The sequence below is a fragment of the Carcharhinus amblyrhynchos genome, chromosome 35 (genome assembly GCF_965287045.1).
Source record: "Carcharhinus amblyrhynchos chromosome 35, sCarAmb.v2.hapA, whole genome shotgun sequence".
NCBI classification, from domain to species: Eukaryota; Metazoa; Chordata; class Chondrichthyes; order Carcharhiniformes; family Carcharhinidae; genus Carcharhinus; species Carcharhinus amblyrhynchos.
In genome coordinates, this window is record NC_137358.1 from 7,519,839 (window position 1) to 7,539,164 (window position 19,326).

The following is a 19,326-nucleotide window of genomic DNA, read 5'->3' on the forward strand; positions in this document are numbered from 1 at the left end:
GTTCTGGATTAATAAGGGGATCAGGGGTTATGGGGAAAAGGCAGAAGAATGGGGATGATGGACGCTACCTCGCTGAATATATTTAAGTCACAGGTAGATAGGTTTCTGATAGACAAGGGAATTAAGGGTTATGGGGAGAAAGCGGGAAAGTGGAACTGATCCACTTCAGATCAGCCATGATCTTATTGAATGGCTAGATAGCCTACTCCTGCTCCTATTTCTTATGTTCTTATGTGGGCACAGTAAGAAGTTTCACAACACCCAGTTAAAGTCCAATGGGTTTATTTGGGAGCACGAACTTTCGGAGCGCTGCTCCTTCGTCATCAGGTGAGTGGGGCAAGTTTCTCACAAGCTAAGTTCACAAGAGATCCAACTAAAGATACAAGGCAGTCAGTGGATGCTGAAGGATTGGGACGTTCTCCCTACACTATCACCCAACGCCACGCTTGTGCAGAAGTGATCTCTTCTAGAAGATTAGGGCGCTCATACTACACCAACATATCACCACACCTTCCAAAAAGATGAGCGGCACGGTGGCACAGTGGTTAGTACTGCTGCCTCACAGCGCCAGAGACCTGGTTCGATTCCAGGCTTGGGTCACTCTCTGCGTGCAGTTTGCATTTTCTCTCCGTGTCTGCATGGCTTTCCTTCAGATGCTCCGGTTTTTTCCCACAGTCTGAAAGAGGTGCTGGTTAGGGTACAGTGTACCCAAACAGACGACAGAGGGTCGCAACTAGGGGAATTTCACATTAACTTCATTGCAGCGTTAATGTAAGCCTTTCTTCTGACTAATAAACTTTTAACTTTAATTCATACTGTACCTTCTAATTCATTTCCAATAGAGGAAGCAACCTCCACATATTCTTTCCCCAATGTCCTCCAAGAGCAAAGGGACACTTGGGCCATCATCTCAGTTAGATTTAACAGGTCTGAGAGACACTCAACTCACTAGCAAGTTCTTACTTTGAAAGCACTTATTAATCCAGATGTTCCCTCACCATCGTCATTCAGCACAGCTTTGCACCCGATGCACGTGCTTCTTTTCTTTGCAAAGGCCATGAGTCCACCCACTTTTGACGTCAGCACAGTCTTGCATCTTGTATGTTCGCCCTCTAAACAAATAAAAATTTATTATAACTCACACTTTGGTAGGAAGGACAAAGAAATTGAATATTATTTAAGTGGAGAAAGGGAACTGCAGCACCGGGAGGATTTAGGGTCATTCTGCATACAACACAAAAAGCCAGGGTGCATGTTCACTAGTAATTGGGAAGATAAACAGAATATTAGCCTTCCTCTCAAAGAGAATGGCCTATAAAAATAGGGAAGCCTTACTGAAATTATGCAAGAGATGAGTTGGACCACGCCTTATCTACGGAATGATACACTGGCATTGGGGGGCAGTTCAGAGAAGGTTCATAGAATCCGAGGAGGCCACTCGGCCCACTGAGTCGGCATTGACCACAATCCTACCCAGGTTGATTCCCAATAGGGAGGGATTTTCTTCTGAGGAGAGGTTGTAAAGAGGTGACACAGTGGTTAGCACTACTGCCTCACAGTGCCAGGGACCCTGGTTTGGTTCGGTTCCGTTCCGTTCCGTTCCCAGCTTGGGTCATTGTCTGTGCGGAGTTTGCATGTTCTCCCCACATTTCCACTGGGTGCTCCAGTCTCCCCCACCCCACACACAACAACCCCCCTCCCCTCCCCCCCAGCCCCCTGCCCCACCCCCCCTCCCCCCCACCCCAATCCCCCCTCCCCCAACCCCAACTCCCCCTCTCCCACCCCCCCACCTCAACCCCCTCCCACCCCCACCCCCCCGAACCCCTTCCCCCACCCCCTCCCACCCCCCGAACCCCTTCCCCCATCCCCTCCCACTCCCTCCCACCCCCACCCCCCCCAAACCCCTTCCCCCACCCCCTCCCACCCCCACCCCCCCAAACCCCTTCCCCCACCCCCTCCCACCCCCACCCCCCCCGAACACCTTCCCCCACCCCCTCCCGCCCCCCCGAACCCCTTCCCCCACCCCCTCCCACCCCCACCCCCCGAACCCCTTCCCCCACCCCCTCCCCCCGAACCCCTTCCCCCACCCCCTCCCCCCATCCCCCGAACCCCTTCCCCCCTCCCTCCCCACCCCAACCCCTCCTCCCCTCCCTCCCCACCCCAACCCCTCCCCCCACCCCCCTCTCCCTTCCTCCCCCCCCACACCCCCCTCCCCTTTCCCCCCCAACCCCCCACACCCCCCTCCCCTTTCCCCCCCAACCCCCCACCCCACTCCCCCCCACCACCCCCCCGCACCCCCTCCCCCCCACCACCCCCCCAATACCCCACCACCCCCCACCCCCTCCCCCCCAACCCCCCCAATACCCCACCACCCCCCACCCCCTCCCCCCACCACCACCCCCAATACCCCACCACCCCCCACCCCCTCCCCCCCACCACCACCCCCAATACCCCACCACCCCCCACCCCCTGCCCCCACCACCCCCCACCCCCACCCCCTCCCCCCCACCACCACCCCCAATACCCCACCACCCCCCACCCCCTGCCCCCACCACCCCCCACCCCCACCCCCTCCCCCCCACCACCCCCCCCCCACCCCCTCCCCCCCACCACCCCCCCCCCACCCCCTCCCCCCCACCACCCCCCCCCCACCCCCTCCCCCCCACCACCCCCCCAATACCCCACCACCCCCCACCCCCTCAATTCCCCACCACCCCCTCCACCCCCCACCCCACCAGTCCAAAAGGCATATAGGTTGGGTGGATTGGCCATGCTAATTTCTCCCTCAAATGTACCCGAACAGGCGCAGGCGTGTGGCAACTAGGGGATTTTCACATTAACTTCACTGCAGTGTTAATGTAACCTACTTCTGACTAATAAATAAACTTTAAACATAAAAGCTTTTCACCTGGGGGTTTGACCTGTCCTCACCTAGGATTCACATACAGTCACTTTCATCTCATATTGTGGATGATGATCAAAAGTGGCAAAGTTGGCTGTTTTCTTTTTGCCCTGGAGCAGGTTGTATGTGAAAGACCAAGGTACCTAACCAGCACGTCTTTCCGACATGTGTAAGCTCATTAATATTTAATGTCTGGATTCACAAATGATGGGAGGAGCACCGGAGTCAGCTACAATCTGAACGACCACAAAACACTTACTGTCTTAAAACAAATAGTTTTTCTTCCTTTCAGAGGGGGAAGAGAATGTGGAACAGCCAATTTCTCATTGGATGTCATCCAAGATAAGCAGGATGACAACAAATTTGCGCGTGACTGCAACCAGAATCATTGAATCTCTACAGTGCAGAAGGAGGCCATTCAGCCCACCGAGCCTGCACTGACAAAAACCCCATCCAGCCCCTATCCCCTTAACCCCACATATTTACCCTGCTAATCCCCCTAACCAACACACCTCTGGACATTACTGGGCAATTTATTACAGCCAACCAACCTAATCTGCACATCTTCGGACTGCGGGAGGAAACCGGAGTACCCAGAACAATCCCACGCAGACACGGGGAGAATGTGTAAACTCCACAAAGACAGTCACCCAAGGCCAGAATTGAACCTGGGTCCCTGGTGATATGAAGTAGCAGTGCTATCCACTGTGCCACCGTGCTGCCCCAAATTATGAATTCAAGTGCCCTGGTGGGAACTGAACAGATACCGACCGACCCCCCCCACCTCCCACCCCCCCCCCCCCCCCACCCCACCCCCCCCATCACCCACCCACCCCGGAGTAAGCTTTTGGGTTACTAGTCCAATGGCAATACTACCATCTCCCATGTCCCACCTTTTGCTCATTGAATGACCTAATGAAGCACAAGAGAAATGTGTGGAAGGCAGCAATTATAGAGAACAGATCAGAATTAGTAATCAAATTTATGGATATGTGCATGGAGTGGCACAGTGGTTAGCAGTGCAGCCTCACAGCGCCTGGGACTCAGGTTCGATTCCCAGCTTGGGTCACTGTGTGGAGTCTGCACGTTCTCCCTGCGTGTGCGTGGGTTTCCCCAGTTCCCTCCCTCAGTCTGAAAGACCGTGCTGGTTAGGTGCGTTGGCCATGCTATAAATTCTCCCTCAGTGTCCCAGAACAGGTGCCAGACTGTGGCGACCAGGGGGATTTTCATGGAAACTTCATTGCAGTGTTAATGTAAACCTAATTGTGATGAATAAATAAACTTTAAAGAGATTCATGACTATACCATTGAAATACATTGACGTTTTACTTCTAATGACTAATGGAATAGATGTCCCTTAATTCTGAATAATTCCATGCCAGAAAGATACAATTCCTTAGTGCAATTAGTTTCAGGCTTTGAGGTGCAGGTTTACTCACTTAGGAGTACAGCTTCCGCCTTGGCCTCTCCCAGGATGGGTTCGAAGATTCTCAGGAGTGGTTTTGCAAGTTGCTGCTCCAGATAATATTGCGTATCAATTGGAATGTTGTTTTCCAGAACATAGATTGGATCCTTGAAGGGGGTGGGATGGAGAACAAAGACATTAAAAAATTGGAAAGAAACGTCGACAGTGGAAAGTTTAACGAAGTTTTATATGGCTTGACTCAACCATTCTTAAGTACCCAGTCAACGAAACAGTGGAGGGAGCACAAATTAATCTGCACCCCAACTTAAGGAGGACTTTCAAAGAAAAAAACATGGTGCATGCATAGGTGCTCACTGCAAGAGTATCTAGCTAAGTTGTGTTGTCTAATTGAAATACCCTATTGCCACTTTCCAAGAGATATGAAGAAAGAATGACTACAAAGCTATCAACTGATCGCATTTAAGAACAAAATACAGCACGAGAACAGGCCCTTCGGCGCTCCAAGCCCGTGCCGATCATGATGCCCTAACTAAACTTAAAAAAAAAACCTTCTGCCCTGACTGGGACCGTATCCCTGTATTCCTTCCTTAATCATGTTGGCCCCTTTGAAAAAAGGAGGACAAGGGTAGAATCAAAAGATGAACACAGATGGTTTCATTCTTACTGAATCAGAGCAAAGTGTTTGAGCTGGGCAACCTAAAGTGAGATAGTGGGCGGCACGGTGGCAGAATGGTTAGCACTGATGCCTCATAGCACCAAGGGCCCGGGTTCAATTCTCAGCTTGGGTCACTATTTGTGTGGAGTCTGCACAGTAAGATGTCTCACAACACCAGGTTAAAGTCCAACCTGTTGGACTTTAACCTGGTGTTGTGAGATGTCTTACTGTGCTTAACCCAGTCCAACGCCGGCATCTCCACAGTGTGGAGTTTGCACATTCTCCCCGCGTCTGCATGGGTTTCCTCCAAGTACTCTGGTTTCCTCCCACAGTCCAAAGGTGTGCGGGTTAGGCGAACTGGCCCTGCTAAATTGCTGCTTAGTGTCAGGTGGTACAAGCTAGGGTAAATGCATGGGGTTGTGAGGATAGTGCCTGGGTGGGATTGAGAGACTCAATGGGCCAAATGGCCTCCTTCTGCACTGTAGGATTCTAAGAAAAGACTCTGCCGACAGAACTGCCTTATTTTCATTATTGGAGTTGGGATGGGAGGGATCCTTGGGCTTCAGCGCCATCAATAACTCTGCACGGAGCCATAAAACATGCTTTCAATGGCATTTGGCCAGTGTCAAGCTGTCAGGGAGATTAGTCGTCCCTGGAACGGATTGAAACTTGGTTCTCTGTTGCGATGAATGGAACCACGTTAGGACGCTCAGAGCCCCTTCATTCAAGGGTTTCAACAGACAGGCTTTGCAGAGAAGACGATCCACAACGGCAGTAAGTTTGCAGATATCTTTTGAAAGAAGCAAGGTGGGCTGACGTAATCGGTGATAATTAGCTCACTCCTGGTCTCCTAAGGGCCTCTTCACCATGTACAAGTCAGGAATGCAATGGAATAATCAACACTTTTGGTGCAAAACACCAAGACTCAAGAAGTTGGACATTGTCCAAAACAGAACTAGAGCTAAAGTGCACCTTCACTGAGCCCAGTAATCAACAGTACTCCACAGGTGCATTATGTACAAGCTACAGGAAACACTGCAGCAGTTCACCAAGGTTACTTCAATATTTGCTACTTCTACCACTGAGATCAAGAACTGCAACATCATGGGGATAATATCACCTCCAAGTTCCCCTTGAAGTTGCAGATGCCCCCTGACGTGGTCATACATGGCTGTTGTACAATCAGCACTGAGTCAATATCTTTGAATCCTATGCACAACACCACTGTGAAGGGAAATCAACACAGGGACTGCACCAGCTCAAGGAGAAGTGCCGCACTGCGTTGCAAGGATGGCACGGTGGTGCAGTGGTTAGCACTGCTGTCTCACAGAGCCAGGGACTCAGGTTCGATTCCTGGCTCGGTCATTCTCTGTGCGGAGTCTGCACGTTGTCCCAGGTCCACGTGGGTTTCCTCCCACAGTCCAAAACACGTACTGGTTGGGAGTATGGGCCATGCTAAATTCTTCCTCAGTGTATCCAAACAGGTGTCGGAGTGTGGCGACTAGGGGATTTTCACAGTAACTTCATTGCAGTGTTAATGTAAGTCTACTAATAAATAAATTTTAAACTGAAGTGGATCAGTCATATAAATATTACCCGAGCAGATCAGAGGCTAGGAATCCTCCACTGAGTAACTCAGTCTGTGACTTCCCAAAGACTGTCCATCATCAATAAGAGTGGCATATATAATATATATCTGTCCATAATATCTGTCCGGAGAGTGGTGACTAGGGGATTTTCACAGTAACTTCATTGCGGTGTTACTATAAATTAGTGTCACTAATAAATTAGTGAAAACTTTAATTGCAACCACCTTTTCAGAGCGAATGTGGATGGGAAATAAATGCAGCCCCATCACGGTCAGTCAAATCCAGCGAAGAAAATAAGAGGCAATGAGGAAATTAATTTGGGCTAAATTGCTTTCAGGATTGGCTCATGAAATTTATTCTTACTCACACATACAAATTAGGATCAAGAGCCTTCTAGCCTGCTCTGCCATGCAATAAGGTCATAGCTGATCCAACTGTAACCTCCCTCTTACCCCCCCTATCATTGCCTTGCTTATCAATTAGCTCCTTCTGCCTTCAAAACTTTCAAAGACGCTGTTTCAATTGCCTTTTCAGGAAGAGTGTTCCAAAGACTCATGATCCTCTGAGAAAAAAAGCCCCATTAATGTCAAAATTTGTTTCCCATCAGCTATCCAGTTTTCCACCCAAGCCCACGTTACCCTCTGCACCACGAGCTTTTATTTTCCACCTGATGTGACACCTCATATCTTGCACGATTTGATAGCTCAGTCTTTCCCAACTACACGCCTGGACCTCTCTTTTCTATCCCAATGCTGTCAGTTCATGCTCTGCTGCAAATCCACAGTACCACTGCCCTCTCTTAACCCGTTGTCTTAGAATCATAGAAATCCTATGCTACAGAAGGAGGCCATCAGCCCATCGAGCCTGCATCGACTCTGGCAGAACATCTCATCCAGGCCCACCCGCGCGCTATCCCTGGAACCTCTCACATTTATCCCACTAATCCCGTTAACCTACACTTCTTTGAACACCAAGGGACAATTTAGCACGGTTAATCCCTCCACCTACACATCTTGGGACACTACGGGACAATTTAGCATGGTTAATCCCTCAATTTACACATCTTGGGACACTACGGGACAATTTAGCATGGTTAATCCCTCAATTTACACATCTTGGGACACTAAGGGGCAATTTAGCATGGCAAATGCATCCTAACCAGCACGTCTTTCGGACTGGGGGAGGAAACTGGAGCACCTGGAGGAAACCCATGCAGACATGGGGAGAATATGCAGACTTCGTACAGACAGTCACCCAGGCTGAGAATCGAACCCGGGTCACTGGTGCTGTGAGGCAGCAGCACTAACCACTGTGCCGCCCCACTGGGGAATATTAGCAACTTAACAGTGGCAGGGGGTATCACATTGAAGCCTCACCTCAGCAAATGTGTACAATTTCCAGCAGCAGATGCCAGATAGCAATTAAAGGTGGCACAGTGGGGATGGCAGGGTGGCAATTTGGTTAGCACTGCTGCTTCACTCACAGCTCTAGGGAACCCCAGTTCAGTTCCCGGCTTGGGTCACTGTCAATGCGCAGACTGCACATTCTCCTGGTGGGTTTCCTCCGGGTGGCCCGGTTTCCTCCCACAGTCCAAAAGACGTGCTGGTTAGGGTGCACTGACCCGAACAGGCACCGGAGAGTGGCGAGTAGGGGAATTTCACAGTAACTTTATTGCAGTGTTACTTGTGACGAATAAATAAACTTTACTTTAAAAGGGAATCCTTAGATGGATTCCCTAACCCCACTACTAACTAATGCCAAATTAGATCATTTCTCTTTTCTTTCATGGGGTGTGTGTGTCACTGGCTAGGCCAGTATCTGTTGCCCATTCCTCATTACTAACAGAAGGTGGCCAACTCCACATAGACCTTGGATTAAAGCTGGAGCTTTTAACCTTTAATTGCAGGGGCTCAGGATAGCCAAACCATTTTGATCAATTATACTTACAACGACCGCATTTTTCACAAATATGCAAATACCTTTTTTGCTTGACCCTTCTCCCCAACATCACTGTAAAATGAAATACTTAGAAATGCGCAATTCACACAGTTGTGTCGCAACAATATGGCACAGCACTCCCTTTCAATTCTTCTGTATGAATTCTTAAACAGCTGTATAAGATATTTGGCTGTAAAGGTTGGATGTGAAAGGAATTAAGGAATTTCCGTTGTCTCAATCCAGGCATAGGTCCTCAGTACAAAGCTAATTGGCAAGCTTATCGAGGAGTGACAAGATATTTGAACTGGGAAGTGGAGCAACTTTGGGAGTAGGGCCATTCTTCAGAGAATGAGGCAAGGAGACCAAAACTGGGGCAGAGGAAACTCTGCACTGAACCATGCCATATCTGACCTTGGGAGTGCTCAAAATGAAAAAGTCATCATTGAATCAAACAGTGCAGAAGGAGGCCAATCAGTCAGTCATGCTCTTCGAAGGAACTATTCCACTATCAAGAACAAAGAACAGTACAGCATGGGAACAGGCCCTTCGGCCCTCCAAGCCTGGGCCGATCAAGATGCCTGCCTAAGCTAAAACCGTATGCATTACAGAGTCCTCAGCCATCCGTCCTCATCCTATTCATGTATTTGTCTAGTTGCCCCTTAAATGCCACTATCGTTACCTGCTCCCACCACCTCCCCAGGCAGCACGTTCCAGGCATTCACCACCCTCTGTGTAAAAAACCTGCCTCGCACATCTCCACGCAACTTAAACCGATGTCCTCTAGCACTTGACTTTTCTACCCTAGGAAAGAGCACCTGACTATCCACTCTGTCCGTGCCACTCACAATCTTGTAAACTCTATCAGGTCACCCCTCAACCTCCGTCATTCCAGTGAGAACAAACTGAGTTTCTTCAACCTCTCCTCATAACTAATGCTTTCCAGACCAAGCCACATCCTGGTAAACCTCTTCTGTACCCTCTCCAAAGCATCCACACTCTTCTGGTAGTGTGGCAGGGGCCAGAATTGAACATAATATTCTAAACGAGGCCTAACTAAGGTTCTGTACAGCTGCAGCATGACCTGCCCATTTTTCTACTCGATGCCCCGACCTGATTTTTATTCTACAGCCGTGCAGCTGTTTTGAGTATACAGTCACAGTGGTTAGCACTGCTGCCTCACAGCACCAGGAACGTGGGTTCGATTCCCGGCTTGGGTCGCTGTCTGTGTGGAGTCTGCACGGGTTTCCTCCGTGTGCTCCAGTTTCCTCCCATAGCCCGAAAGACATGCTGGTTAGGGTGCATTGGCCGCGCTACATTCTCCCTGCATGCGTCCCAAAAGGTGCCGGAGTGTGGCGACTAAGGGATTTTCACAGTAACTTCATTGCAGTATTAATGTAAGCCAACTTGTGACACTAACAAAATAAACTAAACTATAAACTAAACTTTGAAAGTTACTATTGAATTTTATTTAAACAGACAATGCATCCAGACCATCATTGCTCACTGTATTAAAAAAAATCTCATTTCTTCTCCAGTTTCTTACCTACTTCTCAAACCCCTGCCCCTGATTCCAGACCCTCCTGCTTGTGTAAAATACCTTCTCTTCAAAACCCCTAATAAAGGAGTGGCCGAATTAATTTTAAAAAAAGCTTTCTACTTTTTAATCAGTAAAAGCTTGCTGCAGTGGACAACAAAGAACAGTTCCCTTGTGGTTTGTTTGCAGGCTGCAGACTCTTTGCCTTATTAGGTTTTGCAGATATGGGCATCCCCCTAAGCACTACTGTAGGTTGGGAAACACACCTGATACCTCAACACAAACATCAAAACCACTGAACTTTCTCTTTGAGCCGAGGAAGTTAAGCGATCAATTAAAAACGTGTGCAGAAAATAAGGAAATACTTTCACAAAACTGAAAAAAGAGAAGCAGTGCTCAAAGGCTCACTTCCCCAAGCACTGCGTGGCTGATACCACAATGGGGAGGGAGGGTTCCCAAAAACACTCTCAGAGGCAGAGTCACCAACTTCAACTTCTCCAGCCTTCACTAAATGCTACGGCACTTCTTTTGGAGAGGGTGGGTGGGTGATAGGTGGGAACAGGAAAACACGATCTCAGATGGCACGTCTGGCTGGTGGAGTCCAGTCTTCTGCATTCCTGTTTTGACGAGCAGCGCATAAGATGCTAGTAGGAGCAAAGAACAAGGAAAACTGCAGCACAGGAACAAGCCCTTCGGCCCTCCAAGCCTGCACTGACCATGCTGCCCAGCTGAACTAAAAACCCCAAAGAGCATTGCAGGATCACCTCAATGAACGACTTTTTAACCAGACTTCTCTACTGGAGAAGCTGGTCAAGTGAAACAACCAACCGCTAGGAAGAGGGGTAAACGAGACAGGATACCAGCTGACATCTGTTGCCTTTTTTGACAACTGTGGCACACATGGCAACTTGGGCAGGAGAAGACCAAGTATGCTTGACAGTTGAACAGCCTACTAACTGTTCAAGAACCCACCTGTGTTAGGTACCAGACGGTGGCAGGTGTTTATGAACCCCAATGGGGTAGAAAATTAGAAAGGCGAAAGAAAAATCTACTGAACTGAGTAGTTTTTACAAAAGGCAAAAGACAAAATACAGTGGATGCTGGAATCTGAAACAAAAATAGAAGATGCTGGAAAATCTCAGCAAGTCAGACAACATCAGTGGAGAGAGGAAAAAAAGCCAATGTTCTGAGTCTAGATCAGTGGCCTCCAAACTCCAATCTGGATGCGGCCAGCTATGGGCCGGATGTGGCCCGCAGGCTGTAGTTTGGAGACTCCTGGTTTAGACGAAGGTCATCCAGACTCGAAACGTTGACGCCATCCTTTCTCCACCAATGCAGTCTGACCTGCTGAGATTTTCCAGCGTTTTCTGTTTTTTATTTCAGATTCCAACAACCGCGTTAATTTGTGTTTCATAGAATCTCTAGAGTGAAGGAGACCATTCGGCCCATCAAGTCCACCCCGACCACAATCCCACCCAGGCCCTATACCCGTAATCCCACATATTTACCCTGCCAATCCTCTTAACAATAGGGTGAATTCTGGCATGGCCAATCCACCTAACTTTGGACTGTGGGAGGAGAAACGGAGCACCCGGAGGAAACCCACGCATATATGGGGAGAATGTGCAAACTTCACGCAGTGACTTGAGGCCGGAATTGAACCCGGGTTCCTAGCGCCGTGAGGCAGCAGTGCCTACCACTGTGCAACAATGTTGTTTAATCAGCTCAAAGTTCCAACATCCTGACTTGGAGATACATCACCGTTCCTTCATCGTCAACATCAGTATAACAGATTATCTGGCCATCACCTCGTTACTGCCTGTGGGATCTTGATGGTTGCAATTGGCTGCCACATTTCCTGCACCATAGCAGCTTCAAAAACACTTAATTCGGTGAAAGCACGTCAGGGCATTCAGGAACTGAAAGGCCTTGTTTATTATTCACAGCATTCCCTACCAAACGCTGTTGGAGTGCACCCTAAGGCAGTTAGGTGGCACAGTGGTTAGCACCGCTGCCTCACAGCACTAGGGATCTGGGTTTGATTCCTGGCTTGGGTCACCACCTGTGCAGAGTTTCCACATTCTCCCCGTGTCTGCGTGGGTTTCCTCCGGGTGCTCCAGTTTCCTCCCACTGTCTGAGCGACGTGCTGGTTAGGGTGCATTGACCCAACAGGTGCCTTTGTATGACGACTAGGGGAATTTCACAGTAATTTCATTGCAGTGTTAATGTAAGCCTTACTTGCGACAAATAAATAAACTTTAAACTCATCAAGGAGAAAGCCATTAAAATTTACCAAAAAAAACTAAGCATAGGCAACAAATAAGACCTTGAATTTTTTGTTAACAAAGTGAAACATCTGTACCTCAGACTTCATGTAGGCCGCTGCACCTTTTGCAGCGCTGATGATCACATAGGGTACTCTGTCTCCGAGATTAGGTGCACTGCCTGCATCTCGCTTCCGCATCCTACATGGCACAGATCAGAAATGGATCAAAACACACGCACAATTGGGTTTTTATGTTTTAAAAATTAATTCCAGCCAAACGACTCAAGCATTTTAATTAATTGCTATTCCCTGAAAAACATCTGTGGTCTTGGTACTTACTGGCCCACACTCTCCACTCCATTACTGTGGTGGGATTGACAGTGCTGTCAGACTGTTGAATGGACGAACCTCACATTAAGCTGATCTTTCTCTACACCCTAGCTATGACTGTAACACTACATTCTGCACTCTCTCCTTTCCTTCTCTATGAACGGTATGCTCCGTCTGTATGGCGCACAAGTAACAATACTTTTCACTGTATGTTAGTACATGTGACAATAATAAATCAAATCAAAAGTCCTGAGATGACGGATGGGATCTTACAGCCTCGCTTGTCCGGAAATCCTGCCCGAGGTGAACAGACCTTTCCACGGTGCACCCCTCACTCACTCTGATTCCCCTGGCGGCCTGGACAGTAAAATTCTGGCCAATAACTCAATCAATGGTGATACTGAAATAAGGACTTATTCTTTTCAAATTAGGAATAATGCCAAACACACAGGATGACTTGGCAAAGTCCGCTTGCCAAGTTTTTGAAGATGAGGTTATATCTGCAAGAATCTGTCTGCACATGAAAAAAGACTTCATCTGGCATAGATTGTCAGGTAATTGCAGACTAATTATTACTTGAACGTGACCTTTCCCCGCAGACTGCGGCATGGCAGAGCAGGGTGCAAAGAAATAAATCCCGTACTTAAAGACAGTTCTGTATTTAATAGTCAGGATAACAAGTGCAACATGATAATCAATATCTTTTCCCAAAGGTAAGGGAGCTAAAACTAGCGGGCGTAGGTTTAAGGTGAGAGGGGAGAAATACACAAAAGGATTCAGAGGGGCAATTCTTTCACACAGAAGGTGGTGAGTGTCTGGAACGAGGTGCCAGAGGTAGCAGTACAGGCAGGTACAAATCCATTCTTTAAAAAGCGTTTAGACAGTTACATGGGTAAGATGGGTATAGAGGGATATGGGGCAAACACACGCAACTGGGACTAGCTTAGTGGTAAAAACTGGGTGGCATGGACAAGTTGGCTCAATGACTATTATTGTTATTTGATCAGCGATAAATGGAAACTTAAGGATATTTTCTTTCATTGTTAAAACAGCTCTCCATCCTAACTGATTTAAAAGTGAGGGTCCCACAAGCATATCAGGGTTAGCTGAAGGTGGAACTGCAAACTGCATTTTGCACCATGAATTTTTTTATACAACCATTTGTGGGATCTGGGCGTCATTGGTTGGCCAGCATTTATTGCCCATCCCTTGTTATTCTTGGAGGGCAGTTAAGAGTGTGTGTGGCTCTAGAGTCACATGTCAAAGGGCAGCACAGTAGCACACTGGTTAGCGTTGCTGCCTCACAGCACCAGGGTCCTGGGTTCAATTCCAGCCTCAGATGACTGTGTAAGTTTGCACAACCTCCCTATGTCTGCGTGGGTTTCCTCCGGGTGCTCCGGTTTCTTCCCACAGATGTGCGTGTTAGGTTGATTGCCCATGCTGAATTGCCTCTTAGTATTAGGGGACTGGCAGGATAAATATGTGGAGTTAGACTTGATAGGCTGAGTGGCCTCTTTCTGCACCGTATGGCCTCTATCATTTTATATATAGGCCAGACCAAGAAAGGACGGCAGATTTCCTTGGCTAAAGATCATTAGTGAACCAGATGGGTTTTTTCGGACAAGCTTCTTAATTCCAGATATTTTTTACTGAATTCAAATTCCACCAGCTGCTGTGGCAGGATTCGAACCCAAGTCCCCAGAACATTAGATGAGTTTCTGGATTCATAGTCGAGCGATAATTGACTGGGCCATCGTCTTCCCAAAAGCAACTGTTTCTTGGGTACAGTGGAACAGGACTCAAGTACCAGATACAACCATTCACCCTGAGGCCCATGACATACAGAGTTTAGAGATGCAAGGATGAAGTTTCCTTGATTATAGTTTTTGAAAGAAAACGTTGGGAGTATCTGCTCCAATCTATAGAACCCATTGTTAAAAAAATGAAATAATGCATTTATATAGTATCTTACTGAGCCTCAACGAATGTTTTTAAGGCAAGAATAGACTGAATACTGAAGGAATTAAGGGTTATGGTGAGCGGGCGGGTAAGTGGAGCTGAGTCCATGAAAAGATCAGCCATGATTTTATTGAATGATGGAACAGGCTTGAGGGGCCAGATGGCCAACCCCTGCTCTTAGTTCTTATCCCAGTGGCAGAAGAATCTTGAAATGGTTCTCACTGAGAATGACTTTATTTCACGTCAGCAAGCATAAAACCTACCAAAGCACATGTGAATAGCTTCATAAAGACACATTTTAAACAGCACCCTCCAAACCCACTACTGTCTAGAAGGACAAGGGCAGTAGATGCCTGGCAACACCACCACCTGGAGATTGACCTCCAAGCCTCTCACAATCCTGACTTGGAAATATACTGGCCTTTCCTTCACTGTCGCTGAGTCAAAATCCAGGAATTCCCTCGCTACCAGCACCGTGGACGTGCCTGCACCTCAGGGGCTACAGGGTCTCAGGCAGGCAGCTCACCACCACCTTCTGGAGGCCATGATGTGGAGATGCCAGCGTTGGACTGGGATGGGCACCATCAAAAGTCTCACAACACCAGGTTAAAGTCCAACAGGTTTATTTGGTAGCATGAGCTTTCTGAGCGCTGCTCCTTCATCAGGTATAAACCTATTGAACTTTAACCTGGTGTTGTGAGACCTATTACTGTGCCCACCTTCAGAAGGGCAACTAGGGTTGGGCAATAAAGGTTAGCCTAACCAGTGATGCCCAAACCCGGAAAGTAATTTTGAGAAAAAGATTCTGATTCATATTGCTTTGGAAGGAAAGCATCTCCCCCAGCGATGGGTATTAGCTTTGATTACAAGTACAATTTCTGCACTGCTGCTAATGAAGCCAAGCTGACAGAATTTGTTAGCTGACAGGCTCATTTTGTTTTGTTTTAAATCAAGTCTTTCTCCCCTTGTCTTCTGAAAGTGAGGTTCCTTGTCGGTGTACTTTTCCACAGGAAACAAAGCACAGCCCAGCTGGTCTGTACCAATCAATTGACAAACTGACTTTAACTGAGTCACTGAAAGAAAGCTGGGCGACAGAGTGGCACAGTGGTTAGCACTGCTGCCTCACAGCGCCAGGAATCCAGGTTTTTTTTATTCATTTGTGGGACACAGGCATCTCTGGCTGACCAGCATCTAAGAACATAAGAAATAGGAGCAGGAGTAGGCCATCTAGCCCTTCGAGCCTGCCACGCCATTCAGTAAGATCACGGCTGATCTGTCGTGGCTCAGTTCCACATTCCCGCCCTCTCCCCATAGCCCTTATTCCCCTCGCTTATCAAAAACCCATCAACCCGCGTCTTAAAAATATTTAGCGAGGCAGCCTCCACCACTTCAACGGGCAGAGAATTCCAGAGATTCACCACCCTTTGAGTGAAGAAGTTCCTCCTCAACTCTGTTCTAAACCGCCCCCCCTTTACCTTGAGGCTGTGCCCCCTAGTCCTACTGTCCTTTCTGAGCGGGAAGAGTCTCTCCACCTCTATCCTATCCATCCCATTCATCATCTTATACGTCTCAATGAGATCTCCCCTCATTCTTCTAAACTCTAACGAGTACAAGCCGAGTTTATTCAGCCTCTCCTCATAGCTCAACCCCCTCAACTCCGGTATCAGCCTAGTAAACCCATCCCTAGTTGCCCACAAAGGGCAGGTGAGTCAACCACATTGCTGGGGCTCTGAAGTCACATTTAGGCCAGACCAAGTAAGGATGGCAGATTTCCTTCCCTAAAGAACATTAGTGAACCAGATGGGTTTTTCTGACAATCGACAATGGGTCATCAGTAGATTCTTAATTCCAGACATTTTTTTTATTGAATTCAAATTCCAACATCTGCCATGGTGGGATTCAAACCCAGGTCCTAGAACATGAGCTGAGTTTCTGGATTACTAGACTAGTGATAACACCCGTAAACCATCATTTCCTATAGAGAGTTGTCCACACGTTCCAGGGAGATTGAAGCTTGGTTGTTGAGATATTGACTCGGAGACAGCAAGGTGTTATTACGTGCTCCATGATTTGCTCAGGGTTTCCCCAGTCGCATATCAGCGGGGCTTTGAAATGCAGTCAGTATATCAGATGGCCATATTCAGTCTATATTTTATTGGGGGTCATCCACATGCCCCTGCGTGGGGGGGACTGAAGCTTGGTTGTTGACACAGCAGACGGGATCTGCTGACTGCGTTCGCCCCACAGCCGGAAAATCCTGCCTGAGGTTGGCGGACTTCTGCATGGTCCACCCCCCCACCCCAGACTATGATTCCCATGGCAGGGGGAATATGTTTATTTGGGAGGATGTTTTCTGCCTTAGCTTTCCTCCAGGTTTCATCAAGTGTTATGAAGCTGGAGCTGTTCAATTTGTGTCCACAGCGGATTCCATAGAACCCTGTGGCTGGCTGGGGGCCTCGTAGGTCCCTCTCTAGATGGGGAGGTTCAAGTTGATGCTTTTTTGAGTTACTTCTCAGCATGTTGCTGCATCTTTGCTGAATGGAGGCAAAAGTAATATTTCAGACACTGGTAACTACTGAAATCCAGTTGATCTCAGAGCTCCAGAGATTACCTCACAGTGCCAGGGACCTGGGTTCAATTCCTGGCTTGCATCACTGTGCGGAGTCTGCACGTTCACCCGTGTCTGCATGGGTTTCCTCCAGATGCTCCAGTTTCCTCCCACAGTCCAATGATGTGCAAGTTAGGGTGCATTGGCCGTGCTAAATTCTTCCTCAGTGTACCCGAACAGGTGCAGGAGTGTGGCAATTCGGGGATTTTCACAGTAACTTCATTACAGTGTGACTGCAGGCCTACTTGCGAGTAATAAATAAACTTTAACCTCATTGCTGAATGAAATTGTGCATCATTCAGTCTGGTGTGATAACTTGAGGCTCATAGGAGAGCTGGTGAGGTACTTTTAAAACAATAAAGGAAATGGACACTGTAAAGCAGCAACCTCTTAAAGTTGTATAAAGGCCTCCCCTAGATTGATGCCTCCTTTTTACGTTGCGTAGTACATACTGCAGCCACGCAACACCAGTGTGACGCCTTGCTGTACATAAATGGATATCATGTTTTCCATGCAAGTCAATGCGTTTTAAAGCAATACATTGCAGTGTGGTATACTTTGAGACGTTTTGGAGAGGTGCAGTAAGACCTTGTACAAACAGGATGGGCCCAGGTTCTGTTCCACACCCCATCACACTAAAGGGAATCTCATTCAAGATGCATCTGGAAAAAAGCCTTGTGATTATGTGAGAGCAGAAAGAGGGCAGGAGGAGCGAAAAAGAATTGAACAACAATACTAAAAATAGTCAAATCTTGATCATAACTATCACCCACTGCCCACAAAGAAGCCACAAGTGTGTAAAGGAAAGCCCCACAATCCTTTGCGTGGGCCTGAGTAATTCTAAAATAAGACTTCACTGCCCTAACACCTGCATCGGACACGAGCTCGACAGTGAGAGAGATGAGAACGGACCAGGCTGTTAACGATGCGTGACCTCTGCACTTTCTTCTGGTTTTACAGCAACGTGTTCAGTGAGCTGTGCCCATGAGCTCCCTCTGCCCTTGGGAGCGGGGGTGCACGATAGACAGCCAGGATGCCACCATGCAAGATACAAGATTCAACTCTGTTCTCTAAGTACATTTGATTGGAACGGCCTATACCACCGGCACCAAATCCTTCCTTTTAAATACAAACTGAAGCAAGATTGAACAGTTGGATCATTGAGCCTGCTCTGCCACTCTCGTTCATTCTATTTCCCTTCTCTTTCTCCATATTCTTTGCTTCCTAAGTGTACAAAGGTGGACAGCTAAAGATCCATTGGTCCTTCCAACTTGTCCCACATGCACTGAACCTGTCATCGACTTGAGGAGGGGTAGTGAAGAACATAAGAACTAGAAGCAGGAGTAGGCCATCTGACCCTCGAGCCTGCTCTGCCATTCGATAAGATCATGGCTGATCTTTTCGTGAACTCAGCTCCCCTTACCTGCCTGCTCACCACAACCCTTAATTCCTTTACTGTTCAAAAATTTATCTATCCTTGCCTTAAACGACATGCCCCACCTACATCAACGGGGATGAAGTGGAAATGGTCGAGGGATTCAAGTTCCTAGGTCAGCAACAACATGTCCTGATCCCTCCATGCCGACGCTTTGGTTAAGAAAGCCCACTCTCAGGAGGCTAAGGAAATTTGGCATGTCTGCTACAACTCTCACCAACTTTTACAGATGCACCATAGAAAGCATTCTTTCTGACTGAATCACAGCTTGGTATGCCGTCTGCACTGCCCAAAACCGCAAGAAACTACAAAACGTCATAAATGAAGCCCAATCGATCGCGGAAACCAGCCTCCCATCCATTGACTCCATTTACACTTCCCACTGCCTCGGAAAAGCAGCCAGCATAATCAAGGACCCCACGTACCCTGGACATTCTCTCTTCCACCTTCTTCCGTCGGCAAAAAGATACAAACGTCTGACGTCACGTATCAACCGACTCAAGAACAGCTTCTTCCCTGCTGCCATCAGACTTCTGAATGGACCTACTCACATTAAGTTGACATTTCTCTAACCCTAATTATGATTGTAACACCTCATTGTGCACTCTCTCCTTTCCTTCTCTACGAACGGTGTGTCTGCACAAGAAACAATACTTTTCACTGTATACTAATCCAATCATTATA

The 19,326-nt window shown here is 47.8% G+C and overlaps 1 protein-coding gene across 1 annotated transcript in view; it reads right to left on the minus strand.

The window, feature by feature from the left end:
- pold1 (polymerase (DNA directed), delta 1, catalytic subunit) overlaps nucleotides 1-19,326 on the minus strand; it is a 182,736-nt gene that overhangs the window by 30,493 nt on the left and 132,917 nt on the right. The window contains exons 22-24 of the mRNA XM_080217759.1: nucleotides 12,407-12,509; nucleotides 4,342-4,474; nucleotides 999-1,112 (exon numbers count right to left, since the gene is read on the minus strand). Of these exons, the coding sequence (XP_080073885.1) occupies nucleotides 999-1,112; nucleotides 4,342-4,474; nucleotides 12,407-12,509 (350 nt within the window). The remainder of the gene's footprint in view (nucleotides 1-998; nucleotides 1,113-4,341; nucleotides 4,475-12,406; nucleotides 12,510-19,326) is intronic.